Source organism: Phasianus colchicus, chromosome 1, assembly GCF_987193195.1.
Source record: "Phasianus colchicus chromosome 1, bPhaCol1.hap1.1, whole genome shotgun sequence".
Classification (NCBI taxonomy): domain Eukaryota; kingdom Metazoa; phylum Chordata; class Aves; order Galliformes; family Phasianidae; genus Phasianus; species Phasianus colchicus.
Window position 1 is genome coordinate 172,106,564 of NC_143436.1, and position 25,117 is coordinate 172,131,680.

The 25,117-nt window shown below is 44.5% G+C and overlaps 1 protein-coding gene across 1 annotated transcript in view; it reads left to right on the forward strand.

Annotated features, from left to right (window-relative positions):
• The first annotated feature begins 13,377 nt into the window (after positions 1–13,377).
• LHFPL6 (LHFPL tetraspan subfamily member 6) overlaps positions 13,378–25,117 on the forward strand; it is a 134,484-nt gene continuing 122,744 nt past the window's right edge. Inside the window, exons 1-2 of the mRNA XM_031615837.2 lie at positions 13,378–13,697; positions 15,336–15,890. Coding sequence (XP_031471697.1) covers positions 15,506–15,890 — 385 coding nt within the window. The 5' untranslated portion in view covers positions 13,378–13,697; positions 15,336–15,505. The remainder of the gene's footprint in view (positions 13,698–15,335; positions 15,891–25,117) is intronic.

A 25,117-nucleotide genomic window follows, 5' to 3' on the forward strand; every position in this document is an offset into this window, starting at 1 on the left:
TGGAACTTGATTTCAACATGCTCTCCACAGTACACAGCACACCTTGAAAGATATCATCGCTGCCTTATGTTCTTCACTAACATCAAATTATTCTTTGGCTTTCTCCAGCATTTTGAAGTCTGAGATTTGACTTTCAAAAATCCATCTGATAAGCAGAGGAAAAGGAAGATACTACTGTTTCTTTAAGTCAGTTAGGGGTGAATTTTTGTTGGCTTGTTTTCCAAGAGAGAGGAAGATACTTTTCACCAGACCAAATCAGCCCACTCCTTGAGCTAGCAATTTTTCAAAAGCTCAGACAGTGTTGACCCCACTCTACAAGTTAAGGTACGACTCCATGAGTAATTTGATCAGAGGTAATCCTGACAGCAACCTGTAGTCATGTAGGGACAAATACGTCTTTGTCCCTTGAAAATCAGGAAGAACATACAGTTCTAAAGTTTTCTGCTAGCTCATGCTATCCCTCTTGAGGATTTGTTGTCACGCCTTACCGTCAGCAGTACTGGCTATAATATCTGTGATGCTGAATCAGCCACCTGGTTTAGGAGCTGTAAAACTCCTGTTTGTTATAACTCACTGAAAAGATAACTCTAGCTGTACAGTATGCACTTTAAAGCATGCCAAACTTATGAAATCTTCCTGTTCATCTCCTGCTAAAAAAAACAACCACTGATAGTAGGGGAAGTAATGTGTCACCAAAATTAGTAGGTTCTGGCCTAAATGTATTTTGCTCTAGACCTCTACTTAGCTTTCTTAGACTTCTCTAAGAAAGCTTAGACAAAACTATATGGTCAGATCCCCAGAAAGGTCAATAACATTGGTCACGGTACTGTCCCAAACTTCAGTGAGGAGCAAAACTGCATTTAGGAGAAAAGTTTTTTGAATAAACAAGTGGCTTAGATGTGGAGCCAAGAACAGTAGTATCTTCCTGTGCTAATGAGCTGCATTACTGAAGTTGCGTCTATGTGACTCGGGCAAAAAGCTTATTGCCCTTTGTATATGCCTTTTAGTATGCTGATAAGAACTGCAATAAGAAAGATTATTATTATCATGATAATAATAATATAGCAATGAAGGGAAATATTTTTTACCAAAAGAGAGAAAGAAAAAAAAAAAGTAGAAACAGGGTATGATGAACACGTGATGTAAAGTCCATGTTTTACGCCTAACCTGCTATCCTTTCTTTTCAAGAAATGGCTGCCTATGTCCTGCTAGTCTCTGGAGTGCTTTTTGTTGTACAGATGAAATAAAGATAATCTAAAGTGACCAACAACAAAATACAACTATTCACCATCAGGCAAAGCAACAGCACTTTTCATTATGGTGCTGATCTCAGCCTAGGTCACTCTCTAGCTAAGAAATCCTAGTGAATAGTAGCTGAATTACTGGGCACTGCCTTCATGTCAACCCACCAATATATGGGATCATGACATGGATCATAAGAAGCTTAGATTTAATAAATCACAGGAATGGGCCTAACCAAGAGTATGGATTTCTAATATGAGCAGAAAAATGCCTTTTCAGTAAGTACATCAGCACAAGTTTTGACACAGACCACAATTGCCGCAAACTTGGCAGAGTTCCCTTTTTCAGACTGCTCCTCAAGCTGCTATATTTAAACCCAAACTTGTGGGTCAGATGTCCTTGTCTTAAGGATGTCAGTAGAATCTGTTGTTTTTTTTTCTTGACTTTTCTGGCATGTTTCCTATGAACAGACTGTACATTATGCTCTCCTCCTGCAAATGGAAATCCTAGACCACTACCTTAAGCCCCCACAGATAATGATGAAGCATGACTGTTATCACTGCAATGTCTGCATAACTTATGCATTTTTGCTTTCTCCTGAACTCAGCCATTAAGGCTGCTTTATGTTTACAGTTCAGGTTGCTCGAGACATACACTAAATATAGTATATGTTGTGTCATTCAGAATTCATACAAGCTTGCAAAATACTATTACTCTACTTGGCAGGACAAGAGATGCACAAATATTCATACGAATAAAATGCGCGATGAAGTAAATTTTGCAGACTTCCTCCATTTCATTTTCGCTGTTGTGTTTACAGATTTGCCTCTAGTTTGAAGTCTATCTGTCTTTTCAAAAGTTTCCTTTTAAACTCCTGTAGTATAAGTTCTGCCGTCATGCCTTTTTGCATCTCCCTTCTACACAGTTCTGCAATGCAGACATGGTATAATGACTGGATTTGGACAGCTCCATTCAATTTCTTTACCATAAAAATAATTCGAAGTACAGTCTTCTGCATTAATGGCTGCTCTACTGGTTCTGGTGGCTGTTCCTTGGGATGTAGTTGCATATAATGATAGATTTCTCACCTTGGTAACTTCACAAATCCTGCACAAATGTTAGTATTGGCCCAGAGGGATCAGAGTGTATGGCTAGGGACAGCTAGGGTACAGGATCTCCCTTTTAAATGGCAGAGGGCAATTTTCTCAGGCAAAAGTGACTCTGGAACCATGAGGAAACAAGGAGCTCTTGAGTGGACAAGCAATGGTGGACAAAAGTGGGGTAGCTTCACCACAAAGGTCACTGTCTTGTGAAACTTCTTAGAAATGTTATTACTGTGAGTCACATCAAAATATTCATAACCATGCCCATTTTTATTGCAAAATTACAACTAAAACCAAACTGTGTGCATACAACTGTTAAACCCATGCTTCCCTAGTACTCATCACAAACCTGTTTGGAACTTTTTTGCTATAGGAGGAAAAGTAAAAGTTTTCAAAATGCCAGGAGAAGTCACTCTCTGCCATCTGTCAGAAGGGAAGCAAAAACAACTTTTCAGCAACTGCACTGTGGAGCTACCTGGTATACTTGAATTTAATTCCTTCTGTAATGTTGACTCAGAAGTGTCCTCCAGGCTTGCCTCAACCATTCATCTTTGTGTGTCAGCTCAAAGCCTTGGCGAAGTGCCATCACTCTCAGAGATGCTGGTGAGCTTCAGTGGATAAAAATAACTTATTACTTAACAGCTGACAATGGTCTCAGTTGCTACAGATGAGCTGCAAACAATTTCTCTGCAAAGATCTGCTAAACTCCAATAAATGTGTTTAAGGCTGCAGTTTCTTTCTAAAATTATCTCTCATCCCTTTCTGATGGTCACTTCTGCCTTCATGTCATTATTGCAGAGCTGTATCTCTATGAGCAACACACTGGAAGTCAGTAATTATGTCCCTGAAGGATGGCAAAGGCTGTAGGAAGCAACTTTGTTTCTGAGATTTGGTTTCTCTAGTGCACATTTGTACATTTGTGATCTGAAACAATGAGGCTGGAATCAGCCTAGGAAGTTCTGCTAAGAGAAGGCAGGGTGGTCACATCCTAACCTGGCCCTGGCCACACCATGGGACAGCAGTGGGAGCCCAGTGACGGTGACAGAGGCTGCTTGCTTTTAAAAAGAGGGAGGATGGCTTGCCCTTGCAACTCTGGATGCTGTCAGATGTCTGGATGTTACTGATGGCACTCTGTGATCACATTTTTGAAGGAATAAGCATCACACATTTTTGTTCAGATGAATTATTTGCAAAAACAAGAGTTCTGTGTAAGCATCTACAGCGGCAGGCACATTGGTTTGGCTAGTAGATAGTACAGTGTCTGTAGCCTTGTGAGACTATTCCCTGGCATGAACTCAGCAAGCTCTTCCAGCACCTCCAACTACAGTATTAACTGCAGGAGATTATCAGGTTTCCCAGGGCAGACATCAAGCTTACTTTTGCATGCAAACTAGCAAGGACTATCCTATCCATTCAGGCAGAGATGTCTTCAGAATATCGTCATTATGTCTGCACTTCATGAATTGATCAATTTCACTTCAATGTTGACACCTTAAAACATTGTGTATGCAAAGCATGTGCCTTTCAAGGAGCTAAGGTGATGTTGAGTAAACTGCTAACCTGAAGGTTTGGAAATAATATTTTAGTGTTTATGCTAATAGTCATCATCTTCTTTCTACTTCTGTCTTATACATGGCTCTTCGTGTGATAAAGTCCAGAGCCCTAATAATATTGGCAGAGTAACACCTCAAAGGGAACCATCAAGTGCTTTAAGCAGCAGCAGATTGCAACACTAACTGGCAGAAATTAGCAGACTGTCTTCAAGTAATATTTGTGCCTCACTATGGAAAGCTTACGGCAGGAAATGCTGATGCTGGCATGAAGTTAGGCTTTCCTTTCCTGGTTAAAAAAGCAGACTGCTTGGCGGCTTTATCAGGGATGTGACTGCTTATCCACTGCTGCACTGAACAGCTGAATTTGTTCTCACTGTCTTGGACACCGATGCCTGAAGAAAATATTAAATACCTATGCTAGGAGACATCTCACCAATTCTGTACTGCTACAGGCTGCCCAGTAAAACTCTGAATGCTCCATCCCTGGAGGCATTCAAGGCCAGGTTGGATGGGATTCTGGGCAGCCTGAGCTGGTAGGCAGAACCCCATAGTGAGAGGATTGAAGTCTGATGATCTTTGCGGCCACCTCCAAACCAAGCCATTCTATAATTCCATAATTCTATTATTCTGCCATCAGGAGCTGAAGGAACAAAGTCCATAGCTGATAGTCCTTTTTCTCAGAGGGATAAAAGAAACAGAGGACATTTCATCCTAAGATCCCTAACTAGCAAACTTTCATGACAGATCATTGACTGGACACATTATTTTTCTCATTCCTATAGATCTGACTCTGGCTTTAGACTTCTCTGCAAATAATACTAAAAGTATTCCCCAGCTTCTGAGCTGTGGAAATTACCTACTGTATTTGAATGCCAGCATAGACCCAGACTCTCCCTATACTCATGGGGAAGGAGGTGAAAAAAAGCAGGATGTTTTATTTTGCAATAAATAAAATTAAATAAAAAGTCCTATTTTCACAGTAGAATGATCTACTTTGTGCCTGTAGGCATGTGACATATAATACAGATGCATATCATTTTGGGTGAAATATTATGGACTTTCCAGTTGCAAAGGTGGAAGTGCCCAAGGACTAGTTTAATTTTTGCACCTGAATTAGAAAAACTTCTCGATTTTCATTCATAAATCAATGGTACAGTCTAGTTCATACCTGCTTCTTCTGTTTCTTCTCCTATATATTCTTTCTTTATTCATTTTGTCACAACCTCTCCATCTTCCCATCCAAATCCATCTCTCAGAGGTATGTGTTTCACCCACCTCTCAAGTCTGTCTATGTCCTTTTGGATGGCATCCCTTCCCTCTAGTGTGTCCATTGCACCAATCAGCTGCAAACCTGCTGAGGGTGCACTCCATCCCACTGTCCATATCAGTTACAAAGACATGAAATAAAAGTGGTCCCAACACTGATCCCTGAGGAATGCTACTCATCAATGGACTCCACTTGGACACTGAGCCGTTGACCACAATTCTCTGAGTGTGACCATTCAGCCAGTTCCTTATTCAGCGAGTGGTTCATCCATCAAATCCATTTTTCTTCAATTCAGTGACCAGGATGTCAAGTGGACTGCATCAAACACTTTGCACCAGTCCGGGTAAGACACCAAGTTTGTCAGGCATGACTTGCCCTTGGTGAAGCCATGTTGGTTACCATCAGTCACCTCCTCTTTATTTTCCATGTGCCTTAGTAGAGCCACCAGGAAGATCTGCTTCATTATCTTGCCAGGCATAGAGGTGAGACTGACTGTCTTGTAGTTTCCTGGATTCTCTTTTTTTCCCTTCTTGAAAATGTGGTTTATGTTTCCCCTTTTCCAGTGAGAACTTCACCAGACTGCCGTGACCTCTCAAATATGATGGATACTGGCTTGGCAACTTCATCTGCCAGTTCCCTCAGAAACTGTGGAAGGATCTTGTCAGATCCCATGCACTCGTTCACCTTCAGGTTCTTTAGATGGTCTCAAACCTGGTCTTCACTTCCAGCAGGCAGATCTTCCTTCTCCCAGTTCTTGCCTTTTCTTTCTGCAGCTTGGATAGTGCAGCTATAGCCCTTGTCAGTAAAGACTGACGCAAAGAAGTAAATGAGTATCTCAGCTTTCTCAATATTCCTCGTGACCAGGCCTCCAGTTTCCTTCTAGTCCCACATCTTTCCTGACCTTGTTTTTATCACTGATGTACTTGTAGAATTTCTTCTTATTCCCCTTTAAGTCCCCGGCAAGATTTAATTCTGTCTGGGTTTTAGCATTTCTGATCCCTGGCTGTTTGGAAAACTTCTTTGTAGTCCTCCCAGGTAACCTGTTTCTGTTTCCTCTCCCTTTCTTTTAGCACAGTGAGGTTTGGACACCATTTTTATTACCCATAACAGAGATAACACACCAGCACAATTCCACAGGGATGTTTGCTTGTATCTGATTCATTGAAAGGAATAGCTGTTTTACTAGAAGATTGAGAGAGAGGGCAGGAATACGTGTGTTGAGCTTCATTCTCCAAAATGTCAGGCACTGGCTTGAAGATGTGTTCAAGTTCTTGGTGACCCATGGGCAGAGTGTGTTTTGCAATGTTGAGCCAAAGTTCCTTTATAAGTTCAGTCTCTGAAGTTAATAGAAGAACTCATGGATGTAAACTGACTTTGGCTGAAGAAACAATATGGTTCTGAACAGGGAAGACAATTGTCACTGCTTCAGTCAGAGAGAAAGGCTGCATTGCCTTTCTGGATGTGGAGGGAGAGAATAAGGATTAATTCCCTTCTCATCACTGTCTCAGCCCCATTCTACCTCATTTTTCATGCAACTGTTAAATGTCCATGTGATGGGCAGCTCTTTAATATGCAGTGCTGCCGCAGTCCTCTCTTCTTGGACAACATGTGAAAGTAGCTTAGCAAACATCCAGCTTTTCTAAGGACAGCCTGTAGTGTATAGTTAAGATTTTTTTTTTAAAGACTTCTCAGTTTAATGGGTAATTTCCCTTGAAAATGGTAAACTGCAAATTAAATGAAAAAAAGCAATTAATTATTGAAATGATAATATCCTTGTAAAGGTTAAGAGGTAATATAAATGAGGTTCCTGTGAGCACATTAATGGAATTACTATCTTCCTCTTTACAAGTGGCAACTGTAACGACCTTGCTAATTAGCTTTTTCATCATGAAAATGAATATTGAAATATGTAGTTATATTGCAGAAGCATAGTCTATGACTAGGTTATTTTGCTACAACAAAATGTAGAGAGAACTCTTTTGCAAGCAGTTAAGAGCTCTTTCCAGAGCAGGCAGCTTCGAATGGAAGAAGAAAAAGATGTACTCTAATGACAAAAGAAGAACAACTTGTAACGTGGAAGGAAAACACTTTGTAAAGGCAAATATTAGCACATACAGTCCAACATACATTCCTCACTCCCTGCAACAAAGGAAGAACATGTGGCTGAACAGGTGTCTGTGCCTCCTCATCCACAGTGCAGGTCAGGTACCTGTGGTCTATGCTTGTGCAGAGTGAATCTGAATCTGCTGTACGCCCTGTGCAATATTTTTAATGTAGGCATGTGTAGATATAGGTATAGCTGTTTATCACATCTATACAAATGCATAGGGCATGTGGATGCTATAAAACTTCTGATTTCTCTCTGCAAAAGCCTTTTAAATGACCTCCTTAAAACAAACAGATAAACAAACAGAAAGAACTTGGCCTTCCCCTATTAAGAATGTGATGACATTCTCTGTGTTTCGGAAAGGAGTGCACCATGAAGTGGGCACTGCCTGGGTTTCAAGTCACAGTGCTGGTATTACATTTTTTTGGCATATATAAAGCTGTGAGAGATTTCAGAGGTCGCAGCTTCACAGAGGGCTTGAGAGCCACATGGACCTCTGGGTATGATCTGGAGGAAATGAGCTTCCACTTGTAAAATGAATTGGCCTTTGTCCCCAACATGAGGATTTTCAGCTTTGCTTTCAAAACCCCCCAGAAATCATTAGCTTCCTCCTTGGGAATGCAATCTAATATGATGACCTAGATGCAAACGATTGCTGCAGCTTGGGGGAGAAGCAGCTCAGTGCAGTTTTGCAGCAAAAGGCCTGGGGGAAGGACAGGGAGATGCCTCACATCCCTTTCACGCAGATACGCACTTTACACAAAATCCAGCGGTGAGGTCAGCGCGGCACATTCTGCACCTGCAACTCGTCAGCATTAAGACGGCAGAACGGTGCGGTTGTGAAGCAGGTGAGAGATTTGTACAGAACGCAGACAGGCTAAGATCTCTGTACCAGCAGAGCACCGCGACCGGCGGTGCCCAGCAAGCGGCACTGCGGAGCAGCGCTGGGAGCTCCGCTACCGCTCCCTGCTTCGGGGACGGGGCGAAAGCTGCCTTCTGAGGCTTTACGTGTAGGACCCGTGCTTTCTTTAGCGTTGTTTTTCTGCTCCTGGGAAGGATGAGTGGATGTTCTGCTGGTAAATTTGTTGCCCCGATTATTTTGTGTTGGTCTCTATGCACAGAAAACACTGCCAATAAATATTTCTTACTGAGAAATTACTTGTTCACAATCCAGACTTTCCTGATTTTTCCAAGCACACTTGGGAAGAGTGGAAATTCAGGATTAAAATCACCCGTGTGTTTTTCCTCTGTGCAGAACTAAGCCAGTTCCCTGTCAAATGAGAACAAGGCTGGGACCAGTCGTCCCATAGCATCTTTGTGGCATTGGTGAGGGCAGAGCAAGCATTCATAGAATCGTAGAATTGTTAAGGTTGGAAAGACCATTAAGTTGAACCACCAACACATCCCCACTGTGCACACTCACCACATCCCTCAGTGCCACACCTACAAGGTTCTTGAACACCTCCAGGAACAGTGACTCCACCACCTCCCTGCTCTCCCTGTGCTACTGCCTCACTGCTCATTCTCAGAAATTTTTCCTAACACCCATCTTGAACTCCCTGATGTTCCTCCCTCAGTTGCAGAGTTGGTGCCCAATGAGCCTCCTCAGCCTCTCCCACTACCATGGGCCTTGTTGGCAATGGGACATGAAGGAGATAATCAGGAGCTTGTTTTGCTACAGCTGCTATTTGGCAAAGTGCAGAGCACCTGGTGGCTTTTATGTAATACATAATAAGTAACAATGCTTTAAAAATGAAGCAGCTTAAGGAGGGTTTATTGCATATAATGAAGGATGTTTCCTTTTTTCTCTTATTGATTGATGCTTTACACGTAGGCGTGTCCAGAGATGAAGAGTGAGGTTAGCAGCAAGAGCAGTATTTCCAGTGACACATCCATGCTTTACAAGCATGTTCTGTTCATGAATTTTCAGTAATGTGATTTGTAAAATTCACCACCTTTAGAATAATCATTAAAAAAAAAAATAATCCTAATCGTAACATAGCATTGGAAAGGAACAGAAAAGAGAATGTTTTGCCCAGAGCTAAGTCATTAGGCCAGGATTCAGGTTCAGATGTGACAGCCTCGTATCTCTGGAGTCCACTTTCACCCACAGTAGAAAACATACAATATGTGTTACTTGGAAGAGGCACCACATTGGATTTATTAAGATCTAGCAATTTGAATTTGTTTTCTTCTACCTTCCTCTGGATGAGAAATTTGCAGGTGTTAGACTTGAGGTGCTATGTTTTTGCATGATTAGCTGTTGTTTTCTTCCTGCTGCTGTGACAGAATTTAAAGTAAGTGTATTAATTATCAGATGGCTCCCCATAATATTCGTCTGCTTGGTTTTTAGTGACTGTATTTGAATAATTGAGTTGACTTTCTGCTGCTCCCAGTACATCGCCTCAAGTCTATTGTTGTGCCTACATCTTTCTTTTTCATTTAAAATCGAGTGCAGACATGACCTGAAGATCCAGTTTTGTAAGATGCTCGGAACCATGAAGGCACTATCGCTCTCCTACAGACCACACAAGAGAAAACCAGATGGTGGCCTGTGAAAGAAAAGCTTCTTCTTCTTTTTTTTTTTTTTTTCTTTTTTTTTTCTTTTTTTTTTCTTTTTTTTTTCTTTTTTCTTTTCTTTTTATTCTTAAAGATGGAAAAATGAGATGAAGGTTCACTATCTGTTTCATTTTCCTTGGAGTTTAGGAACACACCTACTCCCCTTTGGCATTTTATATGACAGTGGATTGTCTTACAGGATATGCTGTAATGAAAGATTCTGTGGCTGGGGCTGTGATGTATATATTAACTGGATTGATTTAGGTGCAGTGACAGGATTTTCTCTCTTCATTCTGCTGTGCTGATCCAGTCTGTAGGGCCCCAGATGTAACAGCAGCTTAGTCAGTGGATTGGGGAGAAGAGAGAAGGATCTATACGCATATTTTCTCATCTCCCTGCTATGGCAGTTTTCTGACAGTGTGTTGGTAGGCGTTTGATCTGGTCTGACTTCAGGTGGTGCCAGCAGTGGGAATTCCACATCTCATGTTCCTGCCACCAACTCGGAGGCTCTCTCAGAAGAAGATTCTGTTAAATCTCCGAATACCAGAACCTCTTTTAAAACCAGCTGCTATTTTAGAATAGACAAAGCCCTGGGGATCAGGACTGCTGCTATTGCTCCACTCAGAGAAGGGCTCAGCTTTTGTCATTATAAGAAAGATCATGGGTCCAGAAGCACTGTGCAGTAACTCCCTTTTTATTATTTTATCTACAGGTTAGATATGAGTTGAAATATTTTGGCTTTCACAGTAAAAATACACCTAAGCACAATGTTCCCTGAAAAGACAGCAAATGTTGATATAGCTGAAGCATGCTGAATTGCAAACATTAGGGAAAAAAAAGGAATAAGAGTTACATAAACATGCAATGTGTTTAATTTGTTTCTAATCAAAACAAAACTACTTGTCTTACTGACAGCAAACGGATGGAGAAAGAGATCTTATTCAAGAGGATAAGCTATGTGGCCAGCTTGTGGGGGAATTCAGAGACAGTTGGCAAGATAAGATGCTTCAGGAGAGATGCAGAACTCTGTGTGCAGTCTCTATGAGAGAATGCAGAATGGCAGCAGCTCAGGGAGTGAATATAAAGGCCATATAAGGGAAGTAAATGGACTGCTGTAGAGATGCCATTAGCAAAGCAAACACTGACTTGGGGACCTTGGCATATACCATGGAAGAGATAAATTGCATGAATAAATGCATACTTGTTTCCTTCTCCCTAGATTTACAAAGTCAGATGTAACCTAGAAACTGTTTACATGTGTGAAACAGAAGTTTTTCTGTAGTCATTTTAACACCAAGCAATTTCTACCCCAGCCTAATCCTGGTGTGCTTAATTTAGACACATCTATGTTGTTTTATTATAACCAAGGCCTTGGGCTAATGAAAGAACACCAAACTGGTTCTTTATGCAATTCCAAATTTATGACAATATTCTCTCCTTCTCTCTCTTCATGCCAAGAGTGCAGTTCCCATGGTGGTAAAAGGGAAGCAGGAGGAGAAATACCTGAGCCAGGCTCTGGCTGGAGGCACAAGAGTGGTCAGCATGCAGACACTCGCAGAAGTGGAGCTGAGCACTGGGGCATTTTGTGGTGGAGGCCTGGAACCGTGCACAGCTGCTGTGAGAAGAGGGTTCTAGGAAGGCATGCTGCAGAGCAGGCTCTGCTTCTCACCACTGGGACAGTCACCCACCCTATGGGCACAGCCATCTTCATGTTCTGGCGTTGCTCACTTTCAGGATGAGTCTCCAGATCATCCTTTGCTCAGCCACATTTTGTTTTACCCAGCAGGGATGAGTGCACAGGGTGGATGCTATTCAGATGACAATGGACAAGAAGACAAGGCTTTAGAAGGGTATCTAATGGGTCTTGAGTGCTAGAGACTTAGGCTAGAGCAAATCAAAAGAAAACCGTGTGGAAACATAGGAATATCCATCAGGTCTTCAGCACCAAAAGATATGCTGAACAGATTAGGCAGGAGGGTAGAATAATATGATCTTCAAGGTCTGTTCCAGCCCAAAGCATTCTGTGGTTCTGTGATTGGGTCAGGCTGATCAACTCTTTGAAAGGGTAGATAACAGCAGGACGAGGGGAAATGGTTTTAAGTTGAGGGAGGGAAGATTTAGGTTGGACGTCGGAGGGAAGATCTTTACAGAGAGAGTGGTGAGGTGCTGGAACAGGCTGCCCTGTTGTGGATGCTCTGCCCCTGGACATGTTCAAGGCCAGATTGGATGGGGCACTGGGCAGCCTGGTCTAGCATTAAATGGGGAGGTTGGTGGTCCTGCATGTGGCAGGGGGGTTGGAGATTTCTGATCCTTGAGGTCCCTTCCAACCCAGGCCATTCTGTGATGGGTAATCTCTAATACTTGCCAACACAGACCCAGCCTTTGTGTGTGCAGCTGGGGGGCTGTGGTTGTTTTGGGAGTATGCCTTCATTGCCTTCCTTGCAAAGCACATCACTACACACACCTTCTAGCACCAAAGCCATATTTCACAGAATCACAGAACTGTAGGGGTTGGAAGGGACCTCTGGAGATCATGGAGTCCGACCCTCTGCTAAAGAAGGTTCCCTACAGCATGCTGCATCCAAAACAGAATCACAGAATATTTCAGCTTCTTTTATTTGAAACACTTTTATTCAACCTTCTTTTATTTGAATCACTTTTCCTTAAGGAATATGCTTGAAATGATAGGATGGAAAACTAGATTTTGCTAGATAATTCTCAATCCATTTTTTTGTCCTTTGAGAAAATACACATTTCCACTAATGTTCTGATTTTAAGACTTCACATTACAGGGCAAAAATAGAGTCTTTTTAAAAAAAAACAAAACAAAACACCCATCCAATAAAGTGGCTTTGTAATTTAGTTTTGAACATGACTGCTGTTACTACTAAATGGTGTAAACACAGACTGAGTGCAATAAACCCTGCTTCCATTTAGCATTAATAATATTAATGATCAGTGCTTAAATCACACGCGATGTTCTAGGACTGTAAAAAAAACATCACCAAAGAGATTTTCCCTGTCCGGTGCCGACATAATTTAAACTCGGCATAAAATTGTCTTCTGTTGGAGGGAATCTATTGGCGCTGCAGGGCGGGGAGGAAGCAGCAGAAAGAGGAAATCTCTCTCCCAGCGGACACCATCCCTCCTTACAACCCCTCCCCAAAACTTTCCCACTCCAGACCCCGGCCAAGGCCTGGGGGTCTTCCTCCCGACCTCCCCCAGCCAGAGGAGCTGCTCGGTACTCCGCTCGCATTGCCCCTCGCTGTAGCACAAACTGTCGGAAGCAAATCGCTGGCTCAGCAGCTCGCATGCACACACACAGACACACGCACTGCTCACACGCACACCACCCGCTTAGCCCGTATTTTCCCATGTAAAGGCTGCAGTCTCCCCCCCTCCTCCCCGCCACCCTCCTTCCCGTTAACCCTCCCTCCCCGCCGGCTGTTTCCCCCTCCCCTGCCCTCGCCCCCACTCTCTCCCTGCCGCCCCCAGCCTCGGGGCGCCAGGACTCGCCCCGGGACCCCCAGCCCCGCCCCGGGACGCCTCGGGGAGGTTCCTCCCGGCCCCTCGCCCCCGGCCCCGGCCGCGGCGAGTCCCGCCCGGGGAGGCGGTGGCGGGGGAAGGGGGAGGAGAGGCGGTGGAGCGCGGTGCCTCCCGAAGAATCAGACGTGCAGAGAAGGGAGGGAAGGACGGGCCGGGGTGGTGCGGGGAGGGTCCCGGTGCCGGTCCCGCCCGCGTCGCCTCCGCTCCGGGACCGCGGCGAGAGTCGCTTGGGGCGGCCGCCACACGCCGGCTCCGCAGCCGGGCCCCGCGCCCATGTGCTGCCGGCACCCGCGGCGGCAGCCCCAGCGCCCGGCGTGCGAGTAAGTATCCCGGCTCCCCGCGGCTTCCCCCGGCCTCCCGCGCCCCTCGGAGCCCGGCCCTTCTCGGCTACATCCCCGCTCCGCTCGCTCCCCGCACCGCCAACCAGCAGCCGCGTCCCTTTCCCGTTCCACCGAACTCTGCAGACCCCCTTCTGCTCCCGGCTCCCCGCACTCCCTTTCCTGTCCCGCATCCCCTTCCCCTCCGGGGCCCCCGTCCTTCTCGGATCTCCCCACTACTCCGCACTCTTTCCGCCCCTTTCTCCCGTCCTCTTGCTCCCCTACTCTCCCCTATACCCTTTCCCGTCCCTCCGCAGCCTTCCCCTCGCATCACCCCGGCGAGTTTCACTTCCCGGCCCCCGCTTTCCCTCGGGGAGCCCCGGAGCTCTCGGCCGCCCCCTCCTACCCCGGAGCGGAGGAGCGGGGTTTTGGGGCCGGAGGGGCGATCCCACGCCCCATAGAGAGTGCCGGGCGTGGGCTGGCAGCGCTGGCGGTGCGGAGCGGAGTTACTGCCCCGCGGGTTGGAAGGGTGCTGTCCGTGTATCCACCCCGATCTCGTCCGCTAGTTGAGGGAACCATCTCCCCCGAGTGCCGTGACCCACTTTGCCGGAGACGTTTGATGAAACGCCAAGACGCGGGCGGGTCCTTCCCCGGGAGATGCCTGAGGAGGGATGGAGGCGGCCCGTGCTCCGCTCCAAGTTTCTGTCCCCGGGGTTAGGGCTCTGGCAGGTTGGAAGGCGTTCCTGCAGATGGGCTGTGTCTTCTAGGAGCTGAGCGTATGGCTTCTCTGCATCTCGGGCCTTTCTCAGAGTTATGGAAGAGACTTCTTTCTTTTTCTTTTTTTTTTTTTCCCTCAGTGTTTTAAAAGTAAACAAAAGTTTCGTGTGGTGCACACACTTAATTTCACTTACAGGCACTGTCTCTGCATTCCCTCCTGGTGCAAAGGGAGCTTTAATTTTATTGCCTGCACATTAATTGAGTTCACTGATTGGTGTCTAATCACGCTTAGAAAAAAAAAGCCCTTGTAAATAGCCATCAGAATTCATTTATAGCAACTGTGAGAGGTGATCATAAATTTACAGACACAGTTGGAGCAGCAATCCAGGATGGATTTAACAAGAAATATACCCCAACCTCTGGGAAGCAGCTTTCCTGAAACAGGCAAGCGTACCACAGAGCTGGGAGGCTGCAAGTTGTCCGGGAGGAGCATGATCTAAAGGTGCTGGGTTTGGGGTAGGAATAGGCAAAGAGGTTTTGTGTTAATGAGGTTTACTGCTGCCATGAGGGTCTGGGACTGAAAAGCTGTAGGCAGTGTGAATGGTTTGTACGGAAACTGTGAGGCCATGCCTAAAGCACGTTTCAGGAGGAGGGATGAATGAGACCTCGCCTTTTTCTCTATCAGCACAGGGAAGGTGAAGACGTGCAGGGGTGAGAGGTGAGCAGGGAAGCCCTGGCAGGGCTGCACAGCCCACATGCCCACGCTGCCCCCCCATAGTGATGCTAGTGGCTGCAGGAATAGGGCAGAGATGTATGATGTCTTCATGAGAAGTGCTGGAAGAAGGGAAGATGCTCTGGCAGATAAACTCTTCTAATGTCCATGTTACTGAACTTGGCTTTTTCTCCTTTCTGTTATTTAATCAGGGACCTTTGTCTTCATGATGGGAGGAAACATCCCCCTGGCTTTTAGGATCCGAGCTTCTCCTGTTGTGAGGATTTGCCAAGGCTGAGAGACTCTGGATTATCCCTAACGTTCTAAAATACAGAGGGGCTTTCTGTCTCTCCATTGCGAGGGGCTTGGTGCAGACGTGAAGATGGCCTCCAGCCTCACCTGTGCCGGCGTGGTCTGGGCCTTCCTCTCCTTCCTCTGCGCAGCGGCATCCTGTGTGGGCTTCTTCATGCCCTACTGGCTCTTGGGGTCTCAGCTGGAGAAGTCGGTTTCCTTTGGCACTTTCCGGAGGTGCTCCTACCCGGTGAGGGATGAGAGCCGCCAAACGACCATCATGGTGGAGCAGTGCGGCCGCTACGCCTCCTTCCAGGCCATCCCCAGCACTGAGTGGCGGATCTGCACGGTGGTGACGGGCCTGGGCTGCGGGCTGCTGCTCCTGGTGGCCCTGACGGCCCTCATGGGCTGCTGCGTGTCTGAGCTCATCTCCAGGACCGTGGGCAGGGTGGCAGGAGGCATCCAGTTCCTGGGAGGTAAGTGCTGCCTGCTTGTGCTGCGGTGTGGATCTTCACACTTAGTTTGTATGGGTGTGGAGGCTTTGGGAAGAGGAAGGTATGAGGCAGACCACTTGGCTTGGCCACTTGACCACTGAGTGGCTGTCTGAGTGTCTGAATGTGGCCAAAGGCTTGCTCACCTATGGCCGTTCTTGCACTGAGCCCCATGTCTGGTTGTTGGATGACCTTTGAGAGCTACCTGAGAGGTTCAGCTCACATTTGAGCTAAAGACAAGGAGGGAATGTTTATTCCTGGTAGAGGAGGCGTGAGGAGGAGCCCTGCCAGGCTGCTGGCTCCATTCTGCCCGGTGGGGTTAGTGGAGGCTGCGGTCTAGACACTGCGTAGGAGAATCACCTCCCATTCTTTTTTTAGCCTGCGAATTGTATGGCTTTAGCCGTGGAGTGTTTGAAGGGTATGAGACAATAAGCAGGATCCTCTGGCATGTTTTTTATAGGGCTGTTTTCCCAGTAAATCATCACTCTCCCCTGTCATCAGCGACACAGGGCTCGGTGGCACTCACTGTCACCTCATGCCACTTGGTGTACACTTGCCTCCATTTGGGGATGAGTTTATCTGCCCAGGTTACAGCATTTGGGCAGTCCTTCTGGGCCCATTTCCTGCCTTTCTCCCCCAAACTAAGGTGCACCCAGATAGGACAGTGGGCTCCCATCCCACATGCAAGATGCAAACACAGCTGGGGTGCAGCTTAGGGGACACAGCTGAGGCCCTGTAAGGGACCTGTGCCAGGCCTTCAGCTGGGCAGTGTCAGCGTGGCTCCCCGCCGGCTGCCAGGAGCCCTGGCTCCGACTTTTGGAGCATTTTCTGCACTTTAGAGCAAACTGACCCTGTCACTTCGCCCTTCCCTCAGCGTTGCATTCCTGTGTTTAATCTGGCTGACAATTTGAAAACGCAGCAGCTGCTTGAGAGTTAACTCTGCTGGAAGCTGCTGCTTCAAGAAGGCTGCTTCATTATAGAGCTCCGGTCAGGCAACGAAGGCGTGGAGAGGGTTTTCAATTCAGCAAAGCTCTGTGAGCCCACGCGGCCTGGCTAGTTTCACTGAGAGCCATCACAGGCTCTGCTTGGGCTTTAACCACCCCCTCCTTCCAATTGCTGCTCTGCTCATCTGGTTTTAATTTGTGTTTGGTGGTGCCGCATGCCTGGGTCTGGTTACAGCCACCATAGTGAAACATGGTGGGGCGGACGGACGGACGGACAAGGGGACTTGGGAGGTGTTAGAGATCTTCACTGGGATGTCAGAGTGGGCCTTAGATGAGGGCTTTTCTCCCAGGTGTCCTCCTGCTTAAGGAGAACCCTTCAGACTGTGCCACGACCACTCATGTAACCACTCTGCATCCCTTCCCTCTAGAAGGGAGTGAGCATCTCAGGAGGTGGCAATTCAAACATACGTAAACCTGTGATAGGAAATGAAAATTGCCAGCAACTTTACTCACAGTTTAGAAATTATTTACACAGCACGTCCAATTTTCCCCTCTACTGGGTTTTATGGTTGTTTCTCATTTCACTCAGCGCTGCTGAAAATGTGTAAGAAATGAACAAAGTGAGAACCCATCATTTCTTAACCTGCTTAAAAACTGTCTGTGGGGATGTCAGAGAGGGGCCAGGTGGCTGAAGCCAGTATTTTGGCTGATCTGAAGGCACGTATGAGGGTAAAGATCAGATCCTTACATCCTTCACCAGATCTTCATCTGCTATTGATCAATACGGCTCCATTGTTTAAATGACATAACTGCATTTACACAGATGTTGACATTAGGCATTATAATCATTAGGTTGTTTTAAGTCAAGCCATGAGCTGTTGGGGTTATTTGCTATACAGGAATGTGGGTCTTTGTTCCCCATACAATGGTTATAGGTTGAGGTATATACCATGAGGTGTGCTTTGACTATGGCTCAGTGGCACTATTGTGATTTCCACTTTAATTGGCCTCCAGCTGGAGATCTAGCCAAATATAACCCTCACAAATATTTTTATTGGGGTTAAAAGAACCTTCTACCATTATTATTATGAAGGAAAAGCCCAGGGAAAAATAAACAGTGCACTGAGTGTTGCCTTTAACTCATGTTCTGTTCCGTTCCTTTCCCTGCGTTTGGGCAAGGAGATGAGTAATGGTTTCACTTTCTGTTTCTTCTCATCCTGGTCACCTGCACCAACATAGCTGCTGCATTCAGTGGTAGAGGATGAGTGTTTGAATAAACTGTATTTTTCTTGAAGTTAGAAACCAGCGTAGGCATGTTCAGTGTAGCTGGATTAAAGTTATAATGGTGTTTCTTTTAGCCTAGGATCTAAGTAGGTTTCCCAGTGGGGTTTAAAATCATGGATTGATGAGGAGCTAAGCCAACTGAGAACAGGGAGGCCCGTGGGTAGGTGAGATGTAGGCTGCCCTATGAGTTGTTAAAACTCCTTCATCCAATACTGGAAGCATTTTTACTGCCATGAAAGGTGGCAGAGAGGCATATTTACCAGAGGTGTTGAGCAAACAGCCTGATCCTCTTCTTCCAGCAGCAACAAAGAGAGGGAACTCCAAGTAGGTCAGTGGAATAGCACCTGTGCAGAAGTAGTGCAGCTTGCACTAGCTGAACTGTGCCAAGGTTTTACAGCTGGGATTTCCCCAGTTGTATGTGGCAACTCACACGAGGGAATTATTCATGAGTGCTTATGCCACAAATCTGCTCTTATCATAAAAATTGAATGTCAGAGCCTGCAAGAAACTGCTGGTCCATGCAGACCCAGAATGACTCTTTAGATATTGGTTGTTTTTATGTACTTTGTATGTGGTATTTCAGACAATCCTGGCTAAGCAGCATACATATATTTTATGTTGACTCTGGGATATGCTGAGTTTATGTTCCAAGCAGAAAGGTTGCATCACAGTCTTTTCCATTTGCAATTTTAGGAACCACTTCCTTTCCCATGTATAATCACGTGGCAGCACTGTAGCTGTTGCAGCAGTTGCTTACAAAACAGTGCTATCATTAGCTTCTTCTAAGCTTCTACTAAAGCACTTTGGGCAACAAGAAGTACCCCAAGTCCAGCCACTTCTTCAGTGGTCAAACTGCTGCTGCAGTATCTCAACAAGATGCTTCAGGAGCATTTCTGTTGGATTGCTTTGACATGCTGACAACCCAGGTGAAAGTTATGCTGCCTGTAACCTCTTGAGGGCACAGTTATGTAGATAGATACAGTCTTGCTGGTAGCAGTTAAGTGCAGTGTTTCCAGCTGGTTTACTTTGAATGTTTGAAAGATAAAGAGATATGTAATGTAGCTAAAACAGATTGCAAGGATGCATCTTTGACCATAACTATTGAGGACACAACAGCAGGAAGTAAAGTTTAAGAAATCTATGGCAAATTAGAGTCCATAATTATTGATCTTCTTTTCATTGTATCTTGGCAAGTCAATTCTACTTAAGTGAGGAGACTAGAAATTTGCAGGTAGGCAGCTCAGATATGACATACTAATTTGGTGAATAGTTTCACTCTGCGAATGCAGAGCAATGATTTTAAGAGCACAGCAATAATCTGAAGAACATAATGAACTGAAAGGTTAGCCAGTTTTATGAGAGACAGCGGATTAAAAGATGCAAGTATTGCAAGGATGGTCAATTTAAAGAGTGTTATGCTGGCAAGGTGAAGCTTTTCATTAAAATGGTCAGTGCACAGGAATTATAGATGAAATTTCCACTTGCTCAGAACTCCTCTTGGCTCTGCAGGAGGGCTAAGACAAGCTCAGAGAGGTATGAATCCAGGGAAGCAGAGCATGCAGTGACCCGCTGACTTAGAGGCCCCTCTGAATCTGACTCTTTGGCCTTGATTTTGAGTGGCATATGAAAAATGAGCCCTTGGCATCATTGTGAGTAGCCGTGTGGCTTACACTGTCATCTTCAGTACTCATCACTTGCTGTGCAAGCAGCGCACCAGTTTTGCCAATCCTTTCAGTAAAGAAAGAAGCAGTACTTTCTTTTTCAATCCCCATTTCTCTATTTTGTTTCCCTTGTGTCTCATGGAAGCTCTAAAACTCCTGAAACTATGGTCCTTTAATTGCTGGTTAGAAAACATGGAGGGCTCTTGAAGTGGGCAGTGGTAAAAGGAGCATTTAGTTAGAGAAGAAGGGGATGAAGATTCTAGCAGCTTCTGATTTCACCTCAGGAAAAAGGTGGGGCCTTCTGGAAAAGGTGTCATACAAACTGCCCCAAAATTCTTATTCAAGTGTCCTGTGCCAATAGTGATCATCATAACAGTCACCTCTCACCTGCTTAGGACTGCTGTGTATGAAGGGCTGACTAATGTGGCATTTTCCATCAAGATGAACACTGAAGGTGGGGCAATGTGTTGTCTGTGAGGAACTCTCAGAAAAAACCTTGAGATTTTAAAGAGTAAAAGACAAAGGAGATCTGCTAGTTAGCATATTAACTGCAGGATGTGACTTTGCAGGTGAGAAAGTCAATGTCTAAGATGTAGAGGGTAGAAAAGAGAAGAGAACTAAACTCATAGCACTGTGGGACCGTATAGAGAAGCTATTCCTCAAAGGATGTGCTTGAGGAAACAGCTAAAGAAATAGGAGGGCCTCTTGGAAGAGATGGAGTCTGTGAGCCTAAAGGACAAGAAATGTGGCTTGCAGCCAAAGGCAGGGAGAATGAAGGCAGCCTTGGGTCTGAGATTAGCTCAGGAAAAGTCATTAGGGGCTTTGGTGAAGGTAGCTGCAGATGACTACCGAGGCTAGAAACCGTCAAGGGAAGGAAATGAACTGCGGGCAGTGACCAGTAAGCATTATTTTGTCTGACAGCTACAATGAGACTTTCTGCTTTCTGCGTGGAAGACTAAGGTCAGGATCATTTTCTGCCTATGGGGAGAGAGCGTAACTGGTAAAAAATAACAGGGAGAAAATGAGCCTTGGTGGGGGCAGGAAAGATGGCCAAGAGACTTCCAGGAAGGAAATGATTACCCCAAACCCATCTGGGGAGTGTCCAGGGAGGGATGTCTGTTTCTGCCCAAAACCAAGCGCTATTCTTCCCTTCCAAGTTTGCTTCTCAGGGCTGTTTTACACATCTTTCCCTCTCTTTCATCTTGTCAAATGCAAAGCTTCAGTGACTTTGCTGTGCTGTAGACATGTGACAGGGCAATCCTCACCCAGGACAAAGATGAATTGCATGCTAGGTATTGATCCAATGCATACATGCGCATGTAAAGGCATTGCAAGAGGGGCCTGTGAAAGGAACGGATGCCTCACCAGAAGGTAACAGAAGAAGAGCAAAAAAGGAACATGGCACTGTTAAATGTTACTTGTGAGTGATTTTATGTCATGTTGTAGCCTGATAGATTCAGCAGTAATAAGGTCAGCAGAGAGCACTGTGACTATTTAGACTGAGGTCTGCCTTAGCATAGGTCGCAGGACAACCTTCGTGTAACTCCAGTTTGAACAAGAGTATATCTCTGAGGAAAAAAAAAACAACAAAAAACAACAAACAGCCTTTCTAGTCTGAATTTAATTCCAGAAAAACAGGATCTTCATAAGCTGTTCCAGTGGTGAATTACACTGACTGCTTTTCCTCCAGATCATTAATGCAAATATTAAAAAGTATAGCGCTAAAAATAGATTACTGAAAATCACATTTGCTTAAGGATCATTGTAATTATTATTTTAAGATCCACCAGTTTACTTGTTTTTAATCCATTTAAGCTGTGCTATATTGTGCCTTCTTTACCAAAACCTGTCTAGAAGCAGCTTCATGGCATCAGTGTTTCACACTATCACTCCACATTTCTATAGGCATCCACCAAGAGATTAAGTATAGTGTTTTGCAGCGTCATCCTTTTTTAGATTGACTGTGCTTCCCTTGACTTGCTGAACTGCATCCTGTGACTGCTAATGCTGATGTTCAGTGCCTGCTTCCCAGCACTACAAGTTGCCTTCATGTGCTGTGATAGTGCACAGGTCAAATTCCTGGATTTGGGTCTGGAGTCCAGCTGAGAAAGGCTGGGAAGCATTATATGTTTAGGGAGATGCTAAGAAGGAGGGAATTTAGAAGGTGATGTTATCTTTAACAGATTTTGTAGCATATGTTCCATTGAAGATTAGCCAGCTCTCTCTCTGCTGTATTCAGACAGAAAAGAGGAATTAAAATATAAAACAAATTCAAAACAAAAGATGAACTGATGCAATATATGTTCTTTGTTGCTATTGGTTTTTAAATGAAATAAATCAGATTCCTATTCTCTTAGTCAGATGTAGCCTGTATCATTAAATCTTTTATCAGTGCATTGCCACCAAATCTGACTGGAAGAGAACCGAGGTTAGCAGGTGCTTGTATGCAATATGTGAAAAAAAAAGCAGGCACTTAGATTCCAGACAATCCCCTTTCCTGAGATTGCCTTCCCTTTGTTTGCACATGTCCTTCCTGAATCCCTAAAGGCTGCTGACCCAGCAGATTCACCATTCACCAGCACTGCTCTCTGCACAATCTTTCTCTAAGGAATCCAACTGAAGGAGACCCAAGTGAACAAATGTTTGCTGCTGAAGCTAACACCAGCCATTGTAATGGAGCAGGTTAGCAAGCAAGATTGAATAATAAACATTACTGATCATAGAGTGCAGAATGATTAGCTCTGAGGAGGCCATTCCTGTCATCAGGGGCATGAGGAGCATTGAGCAAGCAAGGAGTTGTAATACTCCTTGGAACGTTGGAGATGCAACCTGAAGAAGACAAATGGTGCTGGGAGTAGCCTTCATATTTATCTGCTTCTGTTCTTTTCATTCTGTCATCAGCCAGTTGAGATGTCTTAACTCTTCCGGTGTTCCAAAATCATACTGGGGAAGCAGCAGGGCCTTTATCAGCTACAAATTTTCATGTGTTCTTTGAAATGAAGGACACTGAGTGCAAGTTATGTCAATATTTCTGTCCAAAAGATAAGATTATTTGATTGTGACATAAACCTAAAATGGGTGTGGATCCAAGGTGTCTTCTTGAAGTGTTACCCAACTGAATTAACTTGTCTATAGTCAATTGGGCTCTGAAACAAGCATGCTGTTTTTTTTTCCTCCCCAGTTATATTCACTCCTAATATAATTTTCAGCTAGACAGGGAAAAAAAAAAACACGCTAAGTTTCAGCATAGAGAAAGATTTTGGTGCCTTGGAAGCATGATTAAAATGGAAATGCTGATGTATTAAAAAAAAAATAAAAGATGCTGCTAAAATATTGGAAAGAGTTACTTTTCTTCCCTTTCCTATTGATGTTAAAAAAAAAATGGTGTTTTGAATATTGTTGCAGCTGTGTTGGGTTTCAGCAGATTTTTGCATTAAAAACAACATTTTTGATCTATAGAAATCCTGGAGTGCTGTTTTATTTATCTGCAGAATCAAGTTTAGGCTTCTTGCTTTTTATTTTTTGCCCTCTTTTATTAGGAGGGAACAATGATACTCAGCACTTCTGTGAGGCTTTTCATTTCAAAGGACTTTGCATAACCTAATGAAACTTCAGGAAATGTAAGACACGGGAACAAATAATCTGTTTTGCTGGTGCAAAGTCAGAGTAAACTCTGACTTACTTCTCTTCTGATCTTCTACGTTTGTATTGATTAGAGCAGAATCTGGGAGTTAGCAATTTTATTTTTGCCTTGAAAGATTTGGCTTCTTTTGGTTCCTGAGCTCTGTGAGATGTTTGAATATTGCTGGAAGCTTCACTTTGGCATCAAAGTGTTGCAACGTTTTCCAGTGCAGATGAAGTCATATTCCCCACAGAGAGGACAGAATAGTTCCCAAAGGCACATTTTCCAGGATTTTGTCCAGTCTAGTGTTAAATGCTTTTATTTTCTTCTCAGGAAACACAGCTTAGTAGGCATTCTACTCAGAACTTTTCCATGATATTCAGCCTGCATTTTCCTTTCCTTGCTCACATCCCTTTATTTCTCCAAAGCATATTTTTACCTTCTGATCTCTTTAACTTTTGCTTTACAAAGCAGAATAGACAGTTTTCAGTCTCCTTCATCACCTGTTTAAAGACAAGCACATGAGAGCAACCAAGGTATGCAGGGGCATTGGAAGGAGCATGAAGCATGGAGTGAAGAAACATGGAATATATACATACCATCTAAGCAGCATCCACAGCCACATGCCATGTGTTGGCCATCATGTTGGCTGTTTCTCTGCTCAAGGATTTCTTTTGGCTCATTGTAATATCTTTGTTGATTTTGGAGATATTAAGCTTTCTCTGTTGCTGAAGTCCAAGGACCTAAATAGCATTCAGACCATATAGAGATAGCATTAAGTCGCAGAGACAAGAAGGACACTCTCTCCTCAGTCTTGGGATGACCCTGGCACCACAAGATATCACAGGTCAGAGAGATAATACTGCATTTGACAGATCCCTTCTAACAGCTGTCCTGTATCTTCTCAGGCATGAAAAATTGAGCATGGTCAGTGCACCCTGACAATGGTAGTGGTACAGCTGATTCACCAGGCTTGATTAGATCTCATTTACATTGTTTGTTCCACTGTCAGTCCCCTGATGTCACAGGTACCTCTGAGAACAGATGCAGATTTGTTTCCCCACTTTTCCTTAGAGCCTTGACTGCTGAAATCAACAGCAATATTCCTCCATGGGAATTAGGGCAGGGCAGAACAGCTCAGCACAATTGCTACTCATTGAGCTCATGGGATTTGGAGGAGGCTGGTGTTGCGTAGCAGTGCAGAGAGCTTCTTTGGGTGCCACATCCTACCTAATTCTCTGGATACTACGTACGAACTGCATTAGTACTTATGCATTAAAACAACAGTCTTTTTAGAGGGTTACTGCACCAAGAGCTGAGTCCCCCTTTTTCTGCAGAAGCCTGGTAAACCCCAGTCTTTCATAAAGACTGACTATTTTGAATCAATTTGTAGACTTTTAAGTGAGGTTGGCAGTAGTTTATAGGACTTGTGGTTTGTAAAGAAAATGCTAGTGAAAGAAAACCTGAACAATTATCTATTATAAATTGTTGTTATTTTTATCTTGTAACATGATCCAAAAGGCTCCAGAGAGAATGAAGCAGAAAATGCAGTGTTTTGATAAAAACGTATCATTTCTGAAGTAATGTAAAGATTTGAACCTTTCCTTTGCAGTCTGACAGTTGACTTGTCTTGTCTTGTCTCCCAGTAAAGATGACTTTGCAATATAAAGTGGTATTGTAGATTTGAGAAGAATGGCTTTC